The sequence below is a fragment of the Drosophila tropicalis genome, unplaced genomic scaffold (genome assembly GCF_018151085.1).
Source record: "Drosophila tropicalis isolate 14030-0801.00 unplaced genomic scaffold, ASM1815108v1 contig_393, whole genome shotgun sequence".
NCBI lineage: Eukaryota > Metazoa > Arthropoda > Insecta > Diptera > Drosophilidae > Drosophila > Drosophila tropicalis.
This window is the reverse complement of record NW_027172855.1, coordinates 2,034,191-2,055,683: the sequence shown is the minus strand read 5'-3', so window position 1 is coordinate 2,055,683 and position 21,493 is coordinate 2,034,191. Positions and strand designations below refer to the sequence as shown.

The window sequence follows — 21,493 nt, the reverse complement described above, 5'->3', positions numbered from 1 at the left end:
GCTATACAAAAATTAAATCGAAATTTAGTAAAATTTTATTTATACCCCAAAACAATTGCAAATTTGAAAAAATTTATTTCAATCCGATGAGCATAACATAATTTTTACGAAAAAGAGTTGAATGCAGAATGAAACATGAATTTTTCAAGTACTCAAATAATTACAGCTTAATGATATTTAGATTGATTAAAAGTACTTTGCTATCCTATGGCCTTATTTGTCCCGCTTGAAACGAAAATTTGACAATTAGCGTGACTACAATTCAAAATTAAATTTTAAATAATAATCATCAGAACGAGATTGGAACTTTTGGAAAACGGTTTAAGTAGGGCGAAGTTACAGGAAAGAGTTTTTAAAAATTTTCGGAATTTTTAAAATTTGATTTGTGTCAATTCACTTATTTCGCTCAGAAATGTATTTTGCTAAATGAACAAAAAATTAAGCAGAAATCTTTTAAAACCATTATAATGACACGGAGCCCCGTATTATTTTCTAATCCTATTATATGTATGTATGTCTAATAAGGCACTGGTCTTTGTAGTTTCAAATAATACAGTCCTTTATTAAGAAAGGTATCTCCATACTAAAAATAAGTAACTCGAAACATATGCCTCCCAAATTTAAAAATCACAATCGAATTCTTTTTTTTCTCTTAGCCGAAAATTATAAATAAAATTTAAAACTTTTGGCGGTGTTTCTAAACCAACAGTTAAATTTTTTCTAAAATGTAGAGTATTCCTTAAAAAATAATTTGAACAGAAGAAAATTTTTACTTATTACAATTATTTAAATGTGTTTTGTTGCTTTTTATTTTCTTAAATCAAAACTAGATATAAAAATATTAAAAAACTAAATCTCATGAACTAAAAATGTAATATTTTTATACGGTAGTAATACGCAGTTTAAATGGAGGTCATAAAAACTAATGCGCAATAAGTCCACCCTATTACCAAAATTGTGCGGTATATTCTACATATGCCCGCATTGAAAAAATACTAAATGTTGGTATTTTGCCATTTGGTCACACTGATTAATTTTCGAGAGCTAAAAAAAAAAATTGCAAAAAAAACAAATTTTCCAACGTTTTAAATTAGTTTGTAGCGTAATTAAGTAGCTTTGGTGAGTGTGAGAAGCTCTCAAACGTGACGACGACTGTCAGGGAAAGAGAGCACACATATAGAGTGTCAAATAGAGAGACTGAGACAGAGTGAAAGGCAAGGTAAACTTAGTTCAACTACGAAATGGAACTAAACGTCCATCAGACTGGCCTGGCCTGGCCTGCTGATTATATGCAACATATTGAGGGTCGTCGCCGTGTAATACAATTTGTTGTTGTTGTAGGCAATTAGATATATGTATAGCCAACACACACACACGCACACACGAAGTGACAGACAAACATAGATACATACATACATATGTACATGCAAATTCATTTTGGCCATCTCTTTCGTTTGTTTTTTTGTTTTTTTTTTTTTGCTCTGTATCACAGCCCACAGCGCCCGCACAGACACACACAAAGCCAGCCCTCATCATCCTCACATTTGCCTCCTCACATCTCATTCAGCATTGAGCCCCCAACCAGGAGATGTCTCTCAAGCCGAAAATAGTGGAATTTGTGGAAGTCTGGCCACGGCTCCGTTGCATAGCCGAATCGGTGATAACATTGAGCAAAGTTGAACGCGCCGTTTGGAATACCAGCTTTAGGTAAGTAGAGTGCCGCCTCCTCCACAGCCAAATGCCCGTGACGCTGTTGCATGAATTGCCAAAAAAAAATAACCCAATGACAAAACAAAAACAACAAAAATACCAAAAATTAATTTCAATTGATCAGGTCCGGACTGATGATTTTTGAGGTAGTCAGCAGCGTGTTGGAATTGTAGCCATGTAAAGAAGGTTCTTCCGCATAAATAAAGCTTCGTGGCTTATCTTTGAGTGCTGCACATTAATATAATAGCGAATAAATAAAAACAGAACACAGAGGAAATTATATAAGATTGTGACCTATCACAACAAATGATTGTCATCGTGATTACGAATCTTTCGTTTTCAATGTGAAGAATATTTTATTTTTCAAAATACCAAAGAATCCTTTTTGGAATTGTAGCAATAGAATGCAGAGAAATGCGGCTCTATGTCCAAAATAAACCATATTAACACAATGAAAGATCCATATGTATATTTTGGAATAAATATTTAAATTTTGCGCAATTAAGACCAAAACTTTTAAGCATTAAAGTTAAATAACTTCATTTTAGTAGTAATTCAATTTTGTGAAAATTTGAAGGAAACTCTGTAGTAGGAGAAACTTTAATTCAGAAATGAAATATATTCTATATATGTAATAATATATGCTAAACTCTCTTTGAGGTTATACCGCTCCTGATCGCAGTTACATGGAAATCATTTATGTACATATTCCTATATACATATATTTTGTGTATTTAAAAATTTATTCTTACTTATATTTGGTTTTTGTATTCCGCAGTGATGTTTATACTCTATGCGTGGCACAACCGGAACCGATGGCCGATCGTCTATATAGCGAGACAAAGATTTTCCTTGAATCGCATGTCCAGGAGATGCTTAATAAAAAGGTTTTAGCTGGAAATGATACAGCTAATGCAAATTCAACAACAACAACTGCAACAGTTGGCAGCAAGCCGGATTTGCTGCAACGTTACTATATCACATGGATGGAATATAGTCAAGGCATTAAATATCTACATCAGCTGTACATGTAAGATATATAGAAAAGCCAAATAATACTATTGTCTCTTACTTTACTACTGCACATAAACTAAATTCACCTTGGAAAAAGATTTGTGGTTTAAATTTGATTCCAAATACTTTTGTTCAGAGTTTAATCATTCATCTTTTTATAATCAATATCGATTTATGATAATATTTAAAAGTTCGAAACAAATTGAATACATAATAGATCAGTCATTTTAACAGTTTAATTTAATTTGACTTTAACATTTTAATATTTTTTTTTTTGTCTTTTTTGCAGTTACCTAAATCAACAGCATATAAAGAAGCAAAAAATTACAGATACCGAATCGTTTTACGGCAATTTGTCCAGCGATGCTGCAGAACAAATGGAAATTGGTGAACTTGGTCTTGATATTTGGCGTTTATATATGGTTGAATATCTGGCCACAGAGCTAGTGCGTCACATACTGGAGGGCATTGCTGCTGATCGTGCCAGTAATGGTTCATTGGACTCACATCGTGTTCAGATTATAAATGGAGTGATACATAGTTTCGTTGAAGTGCAGGATTATAAGAAAACTGGTTCATTAAAACTATATCAAGAGCTTTTCGAGGCACCCATGCTGGAAGCTAGTGGTGCCTATTATACGAACGAGGCGAACAAATTATTGCAACATTGCAATGTCTCACAATATATGCAGGAAGTGATCAAGATACTGGAATATGAAAGTAAACGTGCACAAAAATTCTTACATGTTAGCTCACTGCCCAAATTGCGTAAACAATGTGAAGAGAAGTTTATCAATGATCGTCTGGGCTTTATATATTCGGAATGCAATGAAATGGTTTCCGAGGAACGACGACAAGATCTACGTAATATGTATATTGTGCTTAAACCTATACCCGATAATCTAAAGTCTGAGCTCATACAAACCTTCCTTGAGCACATTAAGAACGAGGGTCTGCAAACGGTTGCCGCACTGAAAGGCGAAAATATACACATAGCATTTGTGGAGAATATGCTAAAAGTGCATCAGAAATATCAAGAGCTAATTGCGGATGTCTTTGAGAATGATTCATTATTTTTGAGTGCATTGGATAAGGCATGCGCCAGTGTGATCAATCGTCGTCCTAGTGAGCGGCAGCCATGTCGCAGCGCCGAATTTGTGGCCAAATACTGTGATACTCTGTTAAAGAAATCGAAAACCTGCGAAGCGGAAATTGATCAAAAATTGACGAATAACATAACCATATTCAAATATATCGAGGATAAGGATGTCTATCAGAAGTTTTACAGTCGATTATTGGCGAAACGTTTGATACACGAACAGAGTCAGAGTATGGATGCCGAAGAGGGCATGATCAATCGTTTAAAGGTAAACTAAAAAATTTTCCTTAGAAATTCAATTTTGATTAAATTCTTGAAGATTATTTTAACGTTTAACATTTCATTAACTGATGAATATCTTTACAGCAAGCCTGCGGTTATGAATTCACCAATAAACTTCATCGTATGTTTACGGATATTTCTGTATCAACAGATTTGAATAATAAGTTTAACAATCATTTGAAGGACAACAATGTTGATTTGGGTAAAGTATATAAAGTCAACAAAGTAAATCAGATATATTAATATTTTATTTTTCCTTTTAACAACAAACAGGCATAAATCTCTCGATTAAGGTACTACAAGCTGGAGCTTGGCCTTTGGGCTCAACGCAATTTATAACGTTTGCGGTGCCACAGGAATTTGAAAAATCTATTAAAATGGTAACTGATATTATGATTTTGCTTTTGTTTGAGTATGCGTTGATTATTATTGTCAATTTTGGTTTGCAGTTTGAGGACTATTATCATAAATTATTTAGCGGTCGAAAATTAACCTGGCTGCATCATATGTGCCATGGTGAATTAAAATTAAGCCATCTAAAGAAATCATACATTGTGACCATGCAAACCTATCAAATGGCCATAATGTTGCTGTTCGAGACATGCGACAGTTTGACATGTCGTGAGATACAAAATACACTGGAATTAAGCGATGAAACATTTCAAAAGCATATGCAGCCAATGATTGAGTCAAAGCTGTTGAGCGCCAGTTCTGAGAATCTCTCCGGTGAGACGCGAATCGAATTGACATTCGATTATACAAATAAGAGGACGAAATTTAAAATTAGCTCAGCACTGCAAAAGGATACGCCACAGGAGGTAATTAAAATGTGGTTTAAACTTTTTCAACTCAATTAATCAATTGATCTTTTTCTGTTATATAGGTGGAGCACACAATTAATTCGGTTGACGAAGATCGAAAACTATTTCTGCAAGCAGCCATAGTGCGTATAATGAAGGCGCGCAAAGTCCTAAAACACAATGCACTGATACAGGAGGTGGGTTTTCCCTTTTTGCATTGCTTGGCAAGACAATCATAGAAAGCATTTTGTCCATGTGATAAATATTTCATTGTATTCAAATTCAGTCAAAAACCTGGGACATGTTTTGCAAAGGCAAAGTAAAAAACATTTTCGACCACTTGAGAAATATGTAGAATTAGATCCTTGTTGTTCCGTTTTTATCCATTTCGACTCTTTTGATTCAAATTTAGCGCAAAAACCTACATTTACGTCAACCTTTTTTGTTCAAAGTTCAGTTAACAAAGTTTAGCTGGTTCGTTATAAATTTAAAATGTTTTTCTGCTTTGATTAATCACGATTAAGATGATGGTTAAGACCAATTAACTGTTATGCTTTTGAAATAGTGGCAAAAAAGAAAAAATTACTTACTTTTAATAAATTTAAAAAAAAAAAAAGTAAGAAGAAATAGAAATAGGCATAAAAAAGACTTGTCGATCCAGGAAGAAATAGTTTTATAAACAAGTTAGCTCCAGATAGTTTTTGAAGCTTAATCATAAGTGGCATTTCCTTTATGTTAATTAAGACGCAAATTCATAACTTGCTTTATTTATAATAATATTTTAAATTTAAGTATTTGACAACCTTTTTGTTTATCAACAAATTATACTAATATATTGTTTCTTTTATACTCCACAGGTTCTTTCATTATCAAAAGTCAGCTTTACGCCCAATATTGCGATGATTAAGAAATGCGTGGAATCGTTAATTGATAAACAATATATAGAGCGTACGGCCAACTCGGGCGATGAATATAGTTACATGGCTTAGACTGCATATACAAACAAACAAACACACACTTAACATACACACACACAGATGCAGAATGAATGGGCAGTTTCTTAGAGATTATCTTAGCCTACGAAATCTAAGTAAATTTAAAAATCTTCATCCCCCAATAATAATTGTAATGTCTATTCATAACAACAATCTAATCAAGAAATTTATTTTTGTTATACGAAAAAAAAACAACAAACAAAAAAAAAAATACAAAAACCAAGGGGAATGAAATTATTTATCTTTCAAGCCCACAAATCGAAATTGATAAACAATTCTTAATTATGAAATGTTTATCGAAATGGAGTCCCCCATTGAAGGGATTGTTGATTTCTTTCTCACCGTCTGATACTATTAGTTAGTTTATTTAGTTTTGTTTTATTGTTTAATTTTTTTCATTTTGTATTGTATATTTACACGTGCCCAGAACCCAAAAAATACAAAATAATAATAATAATAATAAAAAAAAAGAAAACAAATGAATAACTAACTTAAAATGTGACAAATTTCATAATTATATTTCTGGATCTGTTGGTGGTTTATTGATACAGGTGGTCTCTATAAGTATGTGAATGTCCGTCTGCTTAACTTCTGAACTGCGTATATACGCCTTAGAATGATTATGCATTGTTTATTATTAGTTTTTATACCATACACTCGATCAGAGCATTACGTTGCGAAGTTTTTATCGCTACAAATTAAAATTACTGACCTACATAGCATTTCCCTTAACTACTATACACATTGCGCAGATATAGCATGACGTTTAAAAATTTTAAATGATAACAAATGCATAAAATAAACGTAAATAAAATATTGCGTATTCATGAGTTTTGTATTGAGAAGAGATTTTATTGTTAACTTTTTCGGAATTTTGACGATTTTTTATTCTTTTACTTTCGAAGATGGGTTCAATTGTAGAATCAAAAATATTTAAACTATTTTATTATCAAGAATGTTTATTTCATTTGAGGACTGGCTATCATTGATAAAGCTTTCATCGTTTCATCTGTGTTTATCTTTTTCTAAGGTGTCCCTAAAAGGTGTCAAAGCGGAAAAGTCAAAGTCAGATATCTACATGACTGATCGTTTCTATGGGAGCAACGCAAAACGAAATATAATAAAATACAAAAATGGGGATCTCATTTGGACCTTATCTTTAAATAGATTCATATTTTAGTTCAAATTGATTTAAATTTTAAAATCGAAGAAATTTAAAGCGAAGCAAATCGAACTCTATTCGAAAAATAACCAAAATATTGAATCTCTGGTGTCTTTAATTTAGAAGTCTTTTTAGCAGTAAAAATAAGTCTAAACATATTTTGGAGCCTTGTATCTTCAAAAAACCCAGAGGAGTTTAGGGTAATTCAGACAGTGTCTAAAGATTTCAAATAAGTATTTTTTACTTGCTGGCAGTTAAACGGAAATCTCATACACTATTATTTATCTTCTTTAAAAAAACAATATTAAGAAAATGGGTTTAAATACTCTAAATACAGCTGTATCCATTCTTATAGTTTGGTTTATAAAAATATCAAAAGGTTTTTTTGTCTGATTACTATATTAATATGACAAATTAATTCTTAAATTGAAATTCCTTATAGATTCATTCATCTCAAAGCCATATTATTTTCTCCTACATTAATAAAACGCAGATGTCTAATAAGCAAAATCGAGTATTTGCTTTAAATCGAAAATAAAAAGAAAAGTTTTTAAGGTTTTTTTTATACGACAATAAAGTTTATGTTTCGTCCTAATCAAATTGTGTCCTGTTTCAGCCTGTAAGCAAAATGATTATATATATATAAAAAGGTCTACCGAATTTAAACGTACAAATTATCCAAACTTCAATCTTTAATATTTAGAAATAGTCAATAAAAAGCAAATATTTTTGTTGTTTTCGTTATTTTTTATTTTGTTTCATGCTACTTTTCTAAAAAATATATTCAATAATATTAATTCAAATAATTGTACATATATATTGAAATATATATATATATATATATTCACATATATATTTATATATATATATATATATATATAGTTAATTATAATAAATACCAACTTGCTATAGCATATAATATAATTCTTTAATAATACTTTTCAACTTTATTTTCTTCATTACTTTTTCTGTTGCATTTTATTCTTATTTTTCTGTTGGTTGGCTCAATAAAATGCTGCCAAAAAATTTATTGCTGTCCATTGGCTTTTTCAAGTGACTGTGTTTAGGTATATAAATGTGTGTTGTAGGTGTATTTTTTTTCTGGTGTGTGTGTGTGTGTGTGTGTGAGTGTATTTGCCTGTTAATTGCATTAATTTTTTGTTTTGTTTTGTTTAATTTTAATAAAAAATATGTAATGACTAGTAAACGTTTACAGTTTGTTCTTCTCCTCTAGCTATCTATCATCTGCCTCTCTCTGCATTATCTCGTCTCGAGAATTCAAAATGCTAACTGGTAAAAGTCAATTTTCTTTTTTCGGTTTTCATTTTTAGAGTTGAGCACATTATTATTTAAAGTTATTTTTTCATTTCGGTTTTTGGGTTAAGTTAAGGTTTTGCTTTTTAATAGTTTTCGAAAAGTTTTTTTTTTTTTTGTTTTTTTTTTCCCATATAATTATTATCAAACATTCTTTGAAATCTGGAGGGCGTAACTCTTTAATTTTCCAAATTTTTCCATGTGGAAATAAATGAAATTTTGGTTGGTTTTTCGAGAGAAACAAAAAAAATAGCTTACAATTTTTGGAGTGTTATTTTATGGACTTTTGTTGGAATTTATTGCACTCTGCCCATAAAAAAAAAAACAACCAAAAATGTTTTCAATCATAAAGACTGGCGTTTAACTACGACACGGCCGTAGTTTCTATAATTTTGCAAAAATTATCAAATTGATCATGAAAAGTATTTAAAAAATGTTTTCGTTTTAACAGAATTGAAAGTTTCTTAAACAAAGTAAAATTTTTAAAATTTTATAAGATTGTAAGGTAAATCAAATTGGATTTCTTTCCATTTATAAATTGTTTCCTTTATTTAGGAGACGCAATTGGAATGAAATTTGTTTCCTTATCAACTATTTATAGTAGACTTTTCGATCGGAATAGACGAAAAAAGGGAAATATAAAAACTATTTTTGAATTCTATTGATGTTAAAAAATTATAAAATTAACCCTAATCTATTGTCTTATTCGCTGCCTTTCTTCAGTTTTTTGGGAAATTTAAAATTTATTTGATTCAGTTAAGTTTAAAAGCTTTTTAAACATTTCGCATTCTGCTCTATAAGTTGCGAAAACAGTTCAATTAGTGAGAACCATTTATTAATAATCTTTTAATTGAAATTAGTCAGTCGTTAAATCAGACAAAAGTGTTTTAAAGTATATAAACTCGCAAATTGCGTGATAATCACGGGTTTTTTTTTTTTGCAAAATCATGTAAATACCCAACAATAAACCAAAAAAAGAAGTGCTTGAAATATCAAACATTTTTCCCCATATTGATAAAGTAAGTAATGCTGCCTAGAACCCTAAATGGTTCAGTTATACATATATATATATAAATATATATATATATATATAATTTCAGTGCTTGTATACGCGTAATACACACATGTTTTGCTTAACCTTCGATTTCTTCTTTTGTTTTTGTTTGCAATTTTTTTCACTTTTTTTTTAGTTGCGTGCCAAGGGATTTGTTGTTGCTCTTCAAGGTTGGTTTAAGGGGGAGGAGTCTGTGGTCTGGTCTGGGTATGGTTGGGGCTCTGTTTTTGGAAGTGGTTTAATTAAATTGAGGTGTTTTTTCAGTGCTTCACACTTTTCTCCGTGGGGGAGTTCTATATCTGGTATGTGTTTCAGTTTCATATGTTCATTATTAAATTTGCTTTTAATTTTTTAGTTTGTTTTCTTTTTTTTTTTCTTTGTTTACTCATTTCAGTCTTTACGATTCACGGCTTTGTGCATTTTTGGAATTATTCAGTTTACGTTATTTTCTTTTTATGTATATATTTAAGTTACGAAGTGAGAGTATATAGATATATATACTATATATATTAGTATGTATATATATATATAAATAATTGCATTTGCGAAAAATTCAAGGTGAGCTGAACATACGAACACGAGCGTGAAATGTTTTAAGTTTGGGTGAGTGAGTGAGTGAGTCAGTGAGGTTTTGGTTTGTGGGTTTGTTGTTTGTTGTTGTAGCATATTAAACTCTCATTTGTTTCAAATGTACATTGAAGTGCACGATTATTATCATCGTCTTTATATAGTGTATATACTATATATGTATATATAAATATATGGTGATAGGGACGAGGAGTGGGGGCAGTGATTAGGCTTGCTTCGAGTTTTGGTTTTCTTGTGTTTTTTGTTGTTTTAGATATTCCTCTATTGATCCAGCGAGGCCGTTTTCGTGCGTTTCCATAGAGTTTTAAAGAGACCTTTCTTTTTAGTTTTGGGTGTAGCTCCATTATCTTTACGACTGGCATTATCCTTGCGTTTATTTGAACCTGCATGAAGATTAACAATTAATTATATTGACTTAGAGATCAATTGTTTTCTCATTCTAACCCGTTTCAAATTCATAGGCATGCTTGCTATTATTATCATCCATGGGTTGATCGCAATATGCCTTGTGCTTGCGTTCCTTATTGTTCTCTGCATCGAGAAAGAATTAAAATTAATACAAATTTAATGAAAAGGTCTTGACGTTACTCACTCTTCTTGGTAATAAGCAAACTTGTCACACGACGCAATGCCTCGCGGGGTGATTTATTTAAAAATGATGGCGTTAAATTTGGTGGCAATGTTAGAGGTTTACGCGATTGTCCTGTACCGGACATACCAGCCGGATTATCCCAGACACGAACGGAGGCCAAACGATCAATATTTTCGGTCGATGCGGGACGTAATCCACGTTGCTTGGGATACCAACCACGTGCCGGTGCACCAGTCATACGTAACATCTCGTTGGAGGCCAAGGCATGATTAATCGAACGTTGGCGACAGATCTGGGCAGTGCCATAATTGCCACCTAAAAAAGTAAGATATATAACATTAATTTCAGAGAATCTCTATAAAAAATCAATCTACAAAACTAAAATCGCATTGAATTGATCTTTAAATCAAAATTTACCTACTATTTAGATTTAGTCGAGGAGTGAATGAATTTCAATTACATACTTCCCAAAATACTCATTGAGTTAAATGACTGGACTTAAGGAAAGCTCAATCAACTCCTAAATTCTAATGCATATACATAGACTTCCATAGACAAAAGATTCTACTAGTTTACATTGGGAAGTATGCTCTCTTAAGGCATAATATTTCGGTATTCAACTTACCACCAATTCCCAAAATGGAAGTGCCCATATTTATGCTATTCGATGTACTAGATCTTGGAGCTGTTCGTGAACCACTCACTGGCACAGGCTCATTTTGGCGTCGATATGGCGTACGTGGTATGTCACAGCTAATAAAAAAGAATGAAAAATGTTTAGTTTCATTGAAAATTTAAACGAGTCCTTTGTTTTGGCTTACCCTCTGGCAAAGATTGGGGTTTCAGGAAGACTACATGAGGTTTGCAGGCGATGCTCTTCACGCGGCGATTGTTTCAAACTGCGTTTGGTGCCATAGTTGATGTACCTGCGTTGATAGGAACCGGTGGCGCCTTCGCCACACGATCCAATTGTACCCATATGGGGTACTGGCGGCGGTGGTAACGGTGGCATCTGTCCCAGACCAGTGGGCGTGGTTATGCCACTGCCACTGCTATAGTGTCCGAATAGTTTCGGTGACCTTTTGCGGTATTGCGAGTCAATGCTCCAAGATTTCATTGTATTGGCACCAGCAGGACCGCTGCCACGATGAGGCGGAACAATGGGAACTCCGGTAAGACCCTCGGCAAAGCTGGCTGATTGATGTGCCGGTGCCGGTGGCGGGGGTAGCTCATCAGTAAAATGACGTACTGCAGCCACATTATCCCGGCTACGACGCGTATGGCTATTACTATGGACAGCAGCTCCTGATGCAGTGGCATGCACCTCCACCACAGTGGTGCCACGATTGGGTGGCGCTGCAGCAGCAGCCGTTGCTGGCAGTTCCAGTTGCTTTCGTGGCTCCACCGGCGACGGCGGCAATGGAGCATCATAATCAAACATATCCGGATTGGAACTGGGTGGCGATGGTGGCAAAGGTCCCAAAGCGGGCAACTGAGATAACAACATCTCTTTGGCACTCTCGGATTTGTGCACACCAGGTCGAAATTCAAGCACTCGCTTAGCATGCAAAGCATCCGCTGCAGAAGATGAGGCAGCAGCTGTAGCGGCACCCACTCCATTACTTATGCCCGTTGCCTGTTGACCCACAATGGGCAGATCACCACGTAACAAGGCGCTAATATTATGCTCGATCTGCTTGAGTGGGGCACAGCCGTAACTAAAGTCGGATAACTCTTCGTCCTCTTCCAAAGTGGGTGCCAAATCGGTATGAGGCGTTGTGGCATTTGAAACGCGCTGATCTGTGGGATGAGAGAGAGAACAGTTAAAAGTCAATTGACGTTACTAAAAGATGGTTTAGACTTCTAAAAGAAAGTGCTATTGGCTGCTCTTAATTAATTAACAAAATTGACTTTTATTACCCACAAAATTATTCAAATATCACTTTCCTTCCTTCACTTTGTTTCTAAGTCCCCTCAGTTTGCCTTAATTTTATTTTAACGATTATTGTTTTGATTTATTTCAGATTGAAACACCCGCATAACTGAAACTTTTATCTAGTTGTAGACAATTTCGTTGTATAAAATGCTCCGAACCAGCATACTAACAACACTTTACTTTAGTTTATGTGTACATACTATTTGTTTTGAAGACTAAATTTGTTTCAAAAAGAACTGTAGATATGGCTAAACTTTCAAATTTTGGTTTCAAAATAAAGACATGAAACTTAAAATAGATTAAATAAGGTTTGGTAAACAAATATAAGAAAAGAAAAAGATGCCTCCAATTCGGATGGAACTTTATGTGCACAACTATATGCTTTAAACGAGTCAAGTGACTTGTCGGACCTTTGACTGCTCTAGCACATACTTATGTACATATTAAACAATGTTAGCAGAGCCTCAGGGTTAAGAGTAAGTATTACCTCTTTAGATCAGAGGTTTAACTAATTAATATGCTGTAGTATACAATATTTAATAAGTATTAATAAGAATTCGGCAAAAATCAAAGTTAACCTATAATCGACCTATAATCCAAATTGAGAAACTTTTAATCCTTACCATTTCCATTATATGCATACATATCGTAGCCACTGTTGCCATTTAAACGTGTCTCATCAAACTCTTCGCTGCTCGACGTATTATCCGGCATGGATTCGGCACTCAAACGTTTTTCGGTTAACATGGCCGTTTTGCTTTTGATTGGTTTATTGTGAGCAAATTGATCGGGAGCCTCGGCTATATCCAACGAGAGAGCAGCACGATGAGCAGCAGCGATTTCCAAACCACGTCGGGTATGAGCTGCTGCAGCTTCGCATTCCTTGTAAATGAAATTCATCTCGGACGGAGCCGCCGATGGCTGTGGTTGTGGTGGTGCAGGAGCTGGTGCTGGTGCTGGTGGCAGAGATGCAGATTCGCTTTGTTCACTGTCACTGGTATAGAACTCATTGCTTATGGCTCCAGCTCCACCTCCAATGCCGCCGCTTAACGATGTACGCGGTGGTTTTGGTATACTAAATATTTCAGCAGCACGCGGCGGTTTCTTGCCCGTAGAGCGGCGTATAACAAAAGTCCCCTTGCCCAGCATACTTTGCTCGTTGTAGACGAAACTATTGTTAAAGTCGGCCAATTGATTGCTGGAACGTTGTTGTTGCTGATGCTACAAGATAAAATGATTTCAATTAGAAGTAATCAATTTAATGTGAACTTGTTGTTTATTACCTTTTTGTTTGATGCACCGGATGTCTTTTTTGAACCGGATGATTTCTTTTTATTGCTCTTGAAATGTATTTCCCAGGCAACACCATTCTGTTTGACTGGTGTTAGATCTGTGGAGATGGTTGACTCTTCCAGCGAGTCTTCCGAATAGTCATCATCCTTTTTACCCAATTTTCCCACATTCAAATGGGAAGCCGATGGCGATGCCTCACTACTCGAACCAGAGCCAGACCCAGACGATGCCGATGATGTTGTCGTGCTATTGGAATGTGGATTCAACATGTGACAAACTTCCTTGTGTTTTTCAACCGAATTCAATAAACGTTTACTACGTGCCCCCTCGCCACCGCCATTGCCGCCGCTTGCCTTAGCCGATGGACCCGGATAAATGGTAACCGGATGTTCATTTACGATAGGTTCAGGCAATTTGGCCAGGTTGCCACGTAACACAGCATTATGCACAGCACTAATATCAATGCCCAGTGCATTTCGTTCGCCACTGCCATTGCAGCTGCCAGTGCGATGATTGTTGGCCTCCAATCCACTGGAGGAATTTGCCACGGAAGTGCCAACCAAATTGGAAGAGGCCCTTGCGCCACAGCACGGTAGACTTGAGTAGTTTGAGTTGGTGGCTGGCGTCGAGTTGGCACTACGTGCCTTGGGCTAAAAAATGGGTGGCAAAGCAATAGACATACGAGTTATGGTTGGGTTAATTGGTTTCCCATTAAGTGGAATGGTTGGGTGAGTGTGTGTGTGGGTGGTTGTGAGTGGTACTTACCAGCGTTGTCTGTATAAGCGGCGTCGTTGTTGTTTCCCTTGTTTCCTGGCCATGCTCCGCCTCGGATGATAATTTCGTTAGATTTTCGGCTGTGCCGTCGACTTCATTGAAACTGCCTTCGGGTACGGTGTCTGTGCTGGGTGTCTGCGGAACATCTTCCGAGTCTTTCTTGGACATGCTATCAAAAATAAAGGTAAGCCATACATTATTTTCCATGGTTATTATAGTTAAAGCCATAATTTTGTACAGGCATATTGCACCATCAATTTTTATAGGTGTTTATAATTTAGAAAATTGCCCTTCTAATAATCTTAGTATAAATGTTTTTTTTTTATGTCCTGAAAGGACTAAAGTATCCCTCCTAGATATCTATTTAATGAAAAAACATTAAAGATAAAGTATAACTTTCTATAAGAAAGGCAAAGCAAGAATAAAAATATTTCAAATGTTGCCAATCACAGCTTAACTATATATATATACATATATCAAATATAAAACTAACTAAGCGAATTTTAAGTATAACGAGATTAATTTTACATATTTTTTGAATTTACAACCACTTTTTAAAGTTTCTGAAGTTATTTTTTACTAAAAAATCAATTAAATAATAATTTAAGTTTATAAATTTGTAAGCCACGTTCCATCAAACGAGTTGCTTATGTATATTGAATATTTTTAAAATTGTAATTACAATGTTCTCGTAAAACGAATGTACAGAAATTTGGGCATAACACAGAACATAATAACAAAATCTTCAGATTAAATTGATTTTAAATAAAATAAATTTGGCTTTTAGCAACTTAGAAAAATAATTCGCATTGATATGATATAAATTTACAAACAACTAAAACTTTTGCAAGGTAAATTTCAATTGAAAAATTGATCTTTATTTGAAATATAAAACACTGGGAACTTGTTTTTTATAATGGAAAACTAAAATTTCAAAACGGGCAAGATATTTATGATCAGAAAATCGTTTTAAACAGATAAAGACTCAAAAAAGACTCATATGTATATGATAACAATTGTGGAGTTGGACATATTCAGCGGCATGTTTAAATTTATAGATTGTGTCATAAGACGAAAATTCTGATTTTGGATAGGCCTGATGTACTTTAATGCTAAATGTACTGAATTATATATCCCTCATCCTTTCACGTCTTACACATCCCTCCATATAACTTAGTTAAAATCAATAATCAAAGTAAGAAATTAAAGTTCCTAAGATGAGAGATCTGCAACGGAAAGTTAACCAGACTAGCAAGATCTAAAACCAAATCTTAATTTGAGGGAATTTACAACTAATCCGTAGAATTTTCTTATTAGTTACTTACTTTTTGCGACTCAGACTCATGTAGCCATCATCTTCTGATTGATTTTCTCCACTATTGCTATGCAATGCCACCGGTTTCGTTGTTGCTTCCTCAAATTCGGATATTATCTCATCTAGAACTTTAATGGGCTCGGGTATATCATCAAGGGAGATGGGCTCCAGTGACGACTGCAAATGCAATTGTTCGCTGAAATCAAGAAAGAACAAAAAAGAAAACCAAATGAATCAAATTAATGTCGTTGTTCTAGAATTTTTAATTAATTTACAATCTGGCGACATACTTTTGCTTATGTTGGTCACAAGCATCTGGCAGTACGGAGTCAAACTCATCGACATCCACCACATCCCCATCAACATGCACGTTGCTGGCCATTTGGAAAACTGGACCAGCTGCTGCTGCTGCTGCGACCTCCGAATCGATGGACGCCTCCGTGTTTGTTTGCGTTTTGGGGTCGTCGGACACCGCCTTCAGATCCAGTTCCAGTTCCAGCAGTTTATCCAACGCCTCTGCTTCAGTTTCAGTTTCAGTTTCAGCCTCAGCGTCGTTTGAATCGCGTGCTCCACACGAATCAGTTGCTGCTGTTGCTGCTGCTGACATTATGCGATTTTCATTGAAACCATGGGCTGACTCTGTCTATTATATTATTGTTGTTGTGTTTTCGTTTTTCTTTTCTTTTTTTGATTATGAAAATGTAATCAATGCGCCCCCACGAAAGGCGCTCCCTCGACGACGACAACGACGACTCTTGTGAAAGTGATTGGCTTTTCAAATTTTTTTTTTTTTGTTAGTCGTCTTCGTCTCTTTACTTCTTTTTCAGGTCATTGAATTCATCATCAAAATGTTTCAGTTACTCTGCAAATGAGAAAGATGAGGTGAGATTTTGGTAGAGAATTCGTAATACTCTGTTGTTGTGATGTGTAAAACCGCTGTCGGCGTCTATTAATAAATAATTAATATTGATTTCAGTAGCTTGTGATAACCAATTAGGCGCGCGTGCGATTTAGATGCCTTTCCCTTTGACTCTAACTTTGACGACGACGCTGCGCTGCTGTGCTGCCTTCATGTGGAGCAGGCACACAGTATGTTCAAAGGATATGGATATTTTCCGTTTTTGTTGAGGAAATTGATATTGATGTTTATGACACAGGCAGGAAAAAGGGAACAGGGAGTCTTATTGAGCAGCCTAAGTAGTCTAGGTGTGGAATGAAATTTGTTTGATGTTAATTGATTTTATCAGACACGCAAAGTGTTTGTCGCCTGTCTTGTTGCTGCTTCTCTATTACCCTCCTTTTGACCTTGACTTTAGTTTGAATCCTAGAATATAATTACACGTACATATATTAACAAGGACTACACAACTTGGCAAGGATATATGCAATTATTTGATTCTAGTTATGGATAGCCGAATTCAATACAAAATAATTATATGTATCCTCTCTTGAACGATGAAAATTTGCAACAAGAGAGCCAAAGCTGGTATAATTATACCTTAATGTGTAGGGTATACGAAGTATTAAAATGAAGCTAAGTACATATTTTAACTTCGATTATCATGTCATAAACTTTACAGCCTTTTTTAAAGGATTTTTGGAAAGTATTTGGTTAACTGATAGTTAGTAGAAGTGTCTTTGATATTATTTGACGAAATATATCCCAATTTCAAAGTTATTTTACTGCATAGAAATTATATCATTCTGTGAATATTATGCGTCTCATGTGTTACACATATTTTAAAATTAGTTTTACCCATTTTTGTGTTACTGTACAGTATTAATTTATTGTAATCTGGGACCCCCCCACAAATGGCAAATGTAGGATTTTAAAAGACATTCTGTGTATAAAGCTGTGAAGCTGAAAGATGTAACTCCACAAATTGTTATAGACAACCATTTAGAAATTTCTTAGAAATTTTTGTTTACATCTAATAGATGTCATAAAAATTTGAAGTATGTTTACTTTTCCTAGCTTTACTATACGTTTTAGATCTGCTAGATAACAGGAATATTATCTAGCCTTTAATAATAGATTGAAGTTTAGCCAAGTCTTGAAAGAAACTGAAATAAATGTGGAGCTGAGTTAACATAGTTTTCCAAATGTATGTATTGTATGTACATATGTACATATATATTTACTTATGTCTTTCGGATATCGGAAGGCTCTAAAGCAGAGCTAAGCTCGGTACTTGTCCCGTGGGCAAAGATTATTTAACGGTTTTCCCAATATTTGAAAATATAAAAACGGCGAAAAGGTCTGCCGGTCGGCATTCACAATAAATCGAGTCCTGAGTGTGTAAGATGTCCCTTTGTTCCTTTGAGCGATTGTTAATTCTGGCCTATTTGTATGGCTAATTTCTTATTTCATCTTAATTTATTCAACTTTAATTAAAACTCACAAGTCCCTGGATTAGATGCATGTATGTACATACATATGTACATATATTTTTCCTTATTTCCATCTGTTTTACTCTTTCTTTTATAGTGGCATTTCCTGGTCCTTTTCCCATTTACCGTTTAACACGTTTGAGATAAATTTTCATGCTCCGGCAAAAAGTTTTTCTATTTTATCGCTCTTTGTGTTCGCCCTCATTTTTGCGAAATTCTGGAAAATGATTTTCACATTATAGCACACACAATTTTTGTTTTTTCGTGTTTTACTTTTTGTTTTAGCCAATTAAAAATTGTTCAAGCAACAAAATTTGTATTTTTTGTTGTATTTTTTTGTGTGCATTGATTTTTCACGTTTTTATTGGCTGGTGTGAAAAAACAACAACCACAAGAACCAGAACAACAACAGGAACCCATACGCAGTCTCTCACTCTCTTACTCCCACTCTTTTACACCTTCTCTACCTCTGCCTTGTCGTCGCATTTTGCCTTCCTTATCTTCATTCATATTTTCTATACACTTTCGGCATAGAGAAGGAGTATAGGAGTCGGAGTTTGAGAGAGAGAAAGAGAGAGAGAGAGACAGGAGAGTCGGGCGCATGCATACCTCCCACACACTCACACACAAATACTCACACATGTATCCAAGCTCACGATTCTATATATAAACATGATTTTTGCTCTGATTTTTGCAACGAGAAAAAACTATTTTATGTCTATATTTTTTGCTATTTGCTCAACGGATGCAACAAAAAAACAACAATAGATACAAAAACTTTTGCCATATATTTCAGAGTTTTTACTTATTTTGCTTAAAACGGAAAAATTTCATTTCCGGTGTTATTGGCCACCTACACAGAGACACACACACACACTCACATTTGCACAGAAAGCTAACTTTGTCTAACTGTAAAATTTACTGCGGCTTTACTGAATGAAGTTTCTGCAGGGAGTCTGGCATCGATTTTTTCTTATGCAGACACACACACACATGCACATATTTGAAGTGAGTGGGAGAGAAAGAGAGGGACAGGAAAAAAAAAACAGAAATACCAAGCAGAGGAAGCCGCACTCATACACTGACAAAAGTGAAATAAACTTTTCATTTCGACTTTGCCTAATAATTGCACTTAAAAGGTCAAATCAAAAATCTTCCAATTGGTTTTTTTGTTTTTTGCTAAATATAGGCAACAAACGCACGCACACAAATAAACACGGCGAGTTGGAAAGACGATGAGAGGGGGGTGGCGATGGTAGATTTTGAGTGGGTTGGTTTGTATCGGTAATGACAGACGACGCGGCGACGGCAACGGCAACGTCAACGTCGGCGGCGACTTTAACGGCGGCTTTTCTTTTTAGCCTTTGTTCGAGTCACCGAATGACAAAAACAGACAAGCACAAGAGAGGGGGGTTGTAGGTAGGTGGGGAGGCAGGCGGCCTAACTTCCGAGAACAACATTTTGCAATTTTTGCTTACACTTATGCACACACACACACGCACTTAGTGTGTATGTATTTATGTATCTTTTTACCTCCTATGCACGTCGCGTTTTTCACTTCTTACACACAACAAATTTTATCCCTGAACTCAAGCGCCGTCGCGCACTTTGGTAACGACTTTAACGTCTGCGTGTTGATTTGCGACTGAAGCAAAATCAAGAATACGGTATAAAGTATATTTTGGATATAGAGATGTGAATAGTGAACACTCTTTCATTGTACAAAATACATAATATACTTTCATTTAAAGAATTTAATAAAAAAACAATTATAAATTATTTATCTGATATTTTGAAAAATGCTTTGTCTTTTCAAAAACTTTTCACCTATTTTAAAATTAAAGCCCAAACGAGCAAAGTAGATAAAATTGTTTATAAACTTAATTAAATTTTTAATTTGTTTTATCATATACTATTAGCTATTTATCTCAACTAATTACATTTCATATCACATAAACAAGAATATTTGAAATATAACTCTGATCCCAATTCATAAAATCTTTTGAAATTTTATTCATTGTAGTTATTTGTTACCTCTTTGCAAAAAAAGTATTTGGAAATTCGTTTCTTCTCAATGAAAATCTTTCAAAATCCTATTTTTCAAAATAGAAAACAATCCAGTTATTTGTGTTTGTTATTTAGCTAATGGAAATGTAAGTAAACAACTAAATGATTAGTTACACTACCCTCCCCCAATGTTTAACAAAGAGCATAACAAACCAAAAATACTCTCTCGCTCGGGGAAGAGAAAAAAAGAGTATAACAGAGTATGTGTTCACTTAACAGCGCTGTCAAATCTAACAGTTTATTTATCGACTAGGACTCCGATAATATAAACAAATTGATAGAATTCGTTAACTATCGTATTTAAATTGCAAATAATAATCAAGATAATTTTTGCTGACTATTTGCAATCAAAGAAATACATATGTAGGTTGCCTAGTTCTCCCATTATATTGTTTAAATGTTAATTAACGAAATTAAAAGAACCTGCCGATTGAAGTAATTATTACAAATACCAATATTAAAAAAGCATATATATAGGTGATACAATTTGAACTAGTTGGGATAAATATTTATGTAAAATAAGTGCCCAAAATAAATAGTAAAAATTTTTACAGATGACACATCGTGACCGACAAAACATGCAGAATGATATAAAGCTTATCTTATAAATAAACACGTTCAAAAGGATTCGGAATCTTTTGCTTTACACAGCCACAATAGATTAATTTCTGAGGATACTACATATAATACGTTTCTACAAGTATATCTAAACAAACAGGATCACCTCAGAATATCATACTGTGCGAGACCCTTAATCACAATATTAGATTGTTTTGCCATCCATTTTAACAACAATTTAAAGTTCAACAAGTTAATTTCCCACTATATATTTAACTTACCTATAATTGATAGATATAAAATTAATAGAAATTGAATGCCATCCAATCGTAATCTGCTACGTAACTAGTAAAATATGTTGCATTTAGCTTTATATCTTTTCCAAACTCACAACTAAAATTCAACAGATTTGACAGAAACAAAAGAGGTATGTTGATTCAAAATTAATAGATTTGATTAGAGTACCTCTCTCCTTACTTACTTACAATAGCAAGTTCCCCCATTTCATTCATTTTGTTTCGTTTTTTTTTTGTTTTAGTATGTTTTATA

The 21,493-nt window shown here is 34.2% G+C and overlaps 2 protein-coding genes across 6 annotated transcripts; one reads left to right on the top strand and one right to left on the bottom strand.

The window, feature by feature from the left end:
- The first annotated feature begins 1,002 nt into the window (after positions 1–1,002).
- Positions 1,003–6,397, top strand: Cul2 (cullin 2). Of its 2 annotated transcripts, none has more exons than XM_068284764.1 (9): positions 1,003–1,119; positions 1,493–1,707; positions 2,489–2,740; positions 3,014–4,091; positions 4,190–4,307; positions 4,379–4,485; positions 4,555–4,923; positions 4,989–5,102; positions 5,763–6,397. In XM_068284764.1, the coding sequence occupies exons 2-9, from the start codon at positions 1,589–1,591 to the stop codon at positions 5,892–5,894; spliced, it is 2,289 nt and encodes a 762-aa protein (XP_068140865.1). In that variant the 5' UTR covers positions 1,003–1,119; positions 1,493–1,588; the 3' UTR covers positions 5,895–6,397. The 2 variants fall into 2 exon arrangements, with proteins under 2 accessions (XP_068140865.1, XP_068140864.1); XM_068284763.1 differs by having other exon boundaries at positions 1,034–1,219.
- A 3,118-nt stretch (positions 6,398–9,515) lies between these two features.
- LOC137573000 (uncharacterized) lies at positions 9,516–21,374 on the bottom strand. 4 transcript variants are annotated; one of them, XM_068284860.1, is made up of 11 exons: positions 21,226–21,374; positions 16,219–16,790; positions 15,939–16,124; positions 14,605–14,782; positions 13,830–14,489; positions 13,170–13,767; positions 11,432–12,410; positions 11,236–11,363; positions 10,611–10,925; positions 10,463–10,549; positions 9,516–10,401 (listed from the first exon to the last, which is right to left on the bottom strand). In XM_068284860.1, exons 2-11 carry the CDS (start codon positions 16,533–16,535, stop codon positions 10,280–10,282), a joined length of 3,570 nt encoding a protein of 1,189 aa, XP_068140961.1. In that variant the 5' UTR covers positions 16,536–16,790; positions 21,226–21,374; the 3' UTR covers positions 9,516–10,279. The 4 variants fall into 4 exon arrangements, with proteins under 4 accessions (XP_068140961.1, XP_068140960.1, XP_068140962.1 ...); XM_068284859.1 differs by lacking the exon at positions 21,226–21,374 and adding an exon at positions 19,853–19,959; XM_068284861.1 differs by lacking the exons at positions 15,939–16,124; positions 16,219–16,790; positions 21,226–21,374 and adding an exon at positions 15,296–15,422.
- Between the last annotated feature and the right edge of the window lie 119 nt (positions 21,375–21,493).

Excerpts from the sequence above, each read along its gene's own strand:
- Cul2 (XM_068284764.1), top strand. The coding sequence starts at position 1,589 with ATGTCTCTCAAGCCGAAAATAGTGGAATTTGTGGAAGTCTGGCCACGG. Across the intron at positions 4,092-4,189 it reads GCATGATCAATCGTTTAAAG|CAAGCCTGCGGTTATGAATT; the intron begins GTAAACTAAAAA and ends ATATCTTTACAG. Across the intron at positions 4,924-4,988 it reads AAAAGGATACGCCACAGGAG|GTGGAGCACACAATTAATTC; the intron begins GTAATTAAAATG and ends TCTGTTATATAG.
- LOC137573000 (XM_068284860.1), bottom strand. The coding sequence starts at position 16,535 with ATGTCAGCAGCAGCAACAGCAGCAACTGATTCGTGTGGAGCACGCGAT. Across the intron at positions 16,125-16,218 it reads TGTGACCAACATAAGCAAAA|CGAACAATTGCATTTGCAGT; the intron begins GTATGTCGCCAG and ends TCTTGATTTCAG. Across the intron at positions 11,364-11,431 it reads ACCCCAATCTTTGCCAGAGG|CTGTGACATACCACGTACGC; the intron begins GTAAGCCAAAAC and ends CTTTTTTATTAG.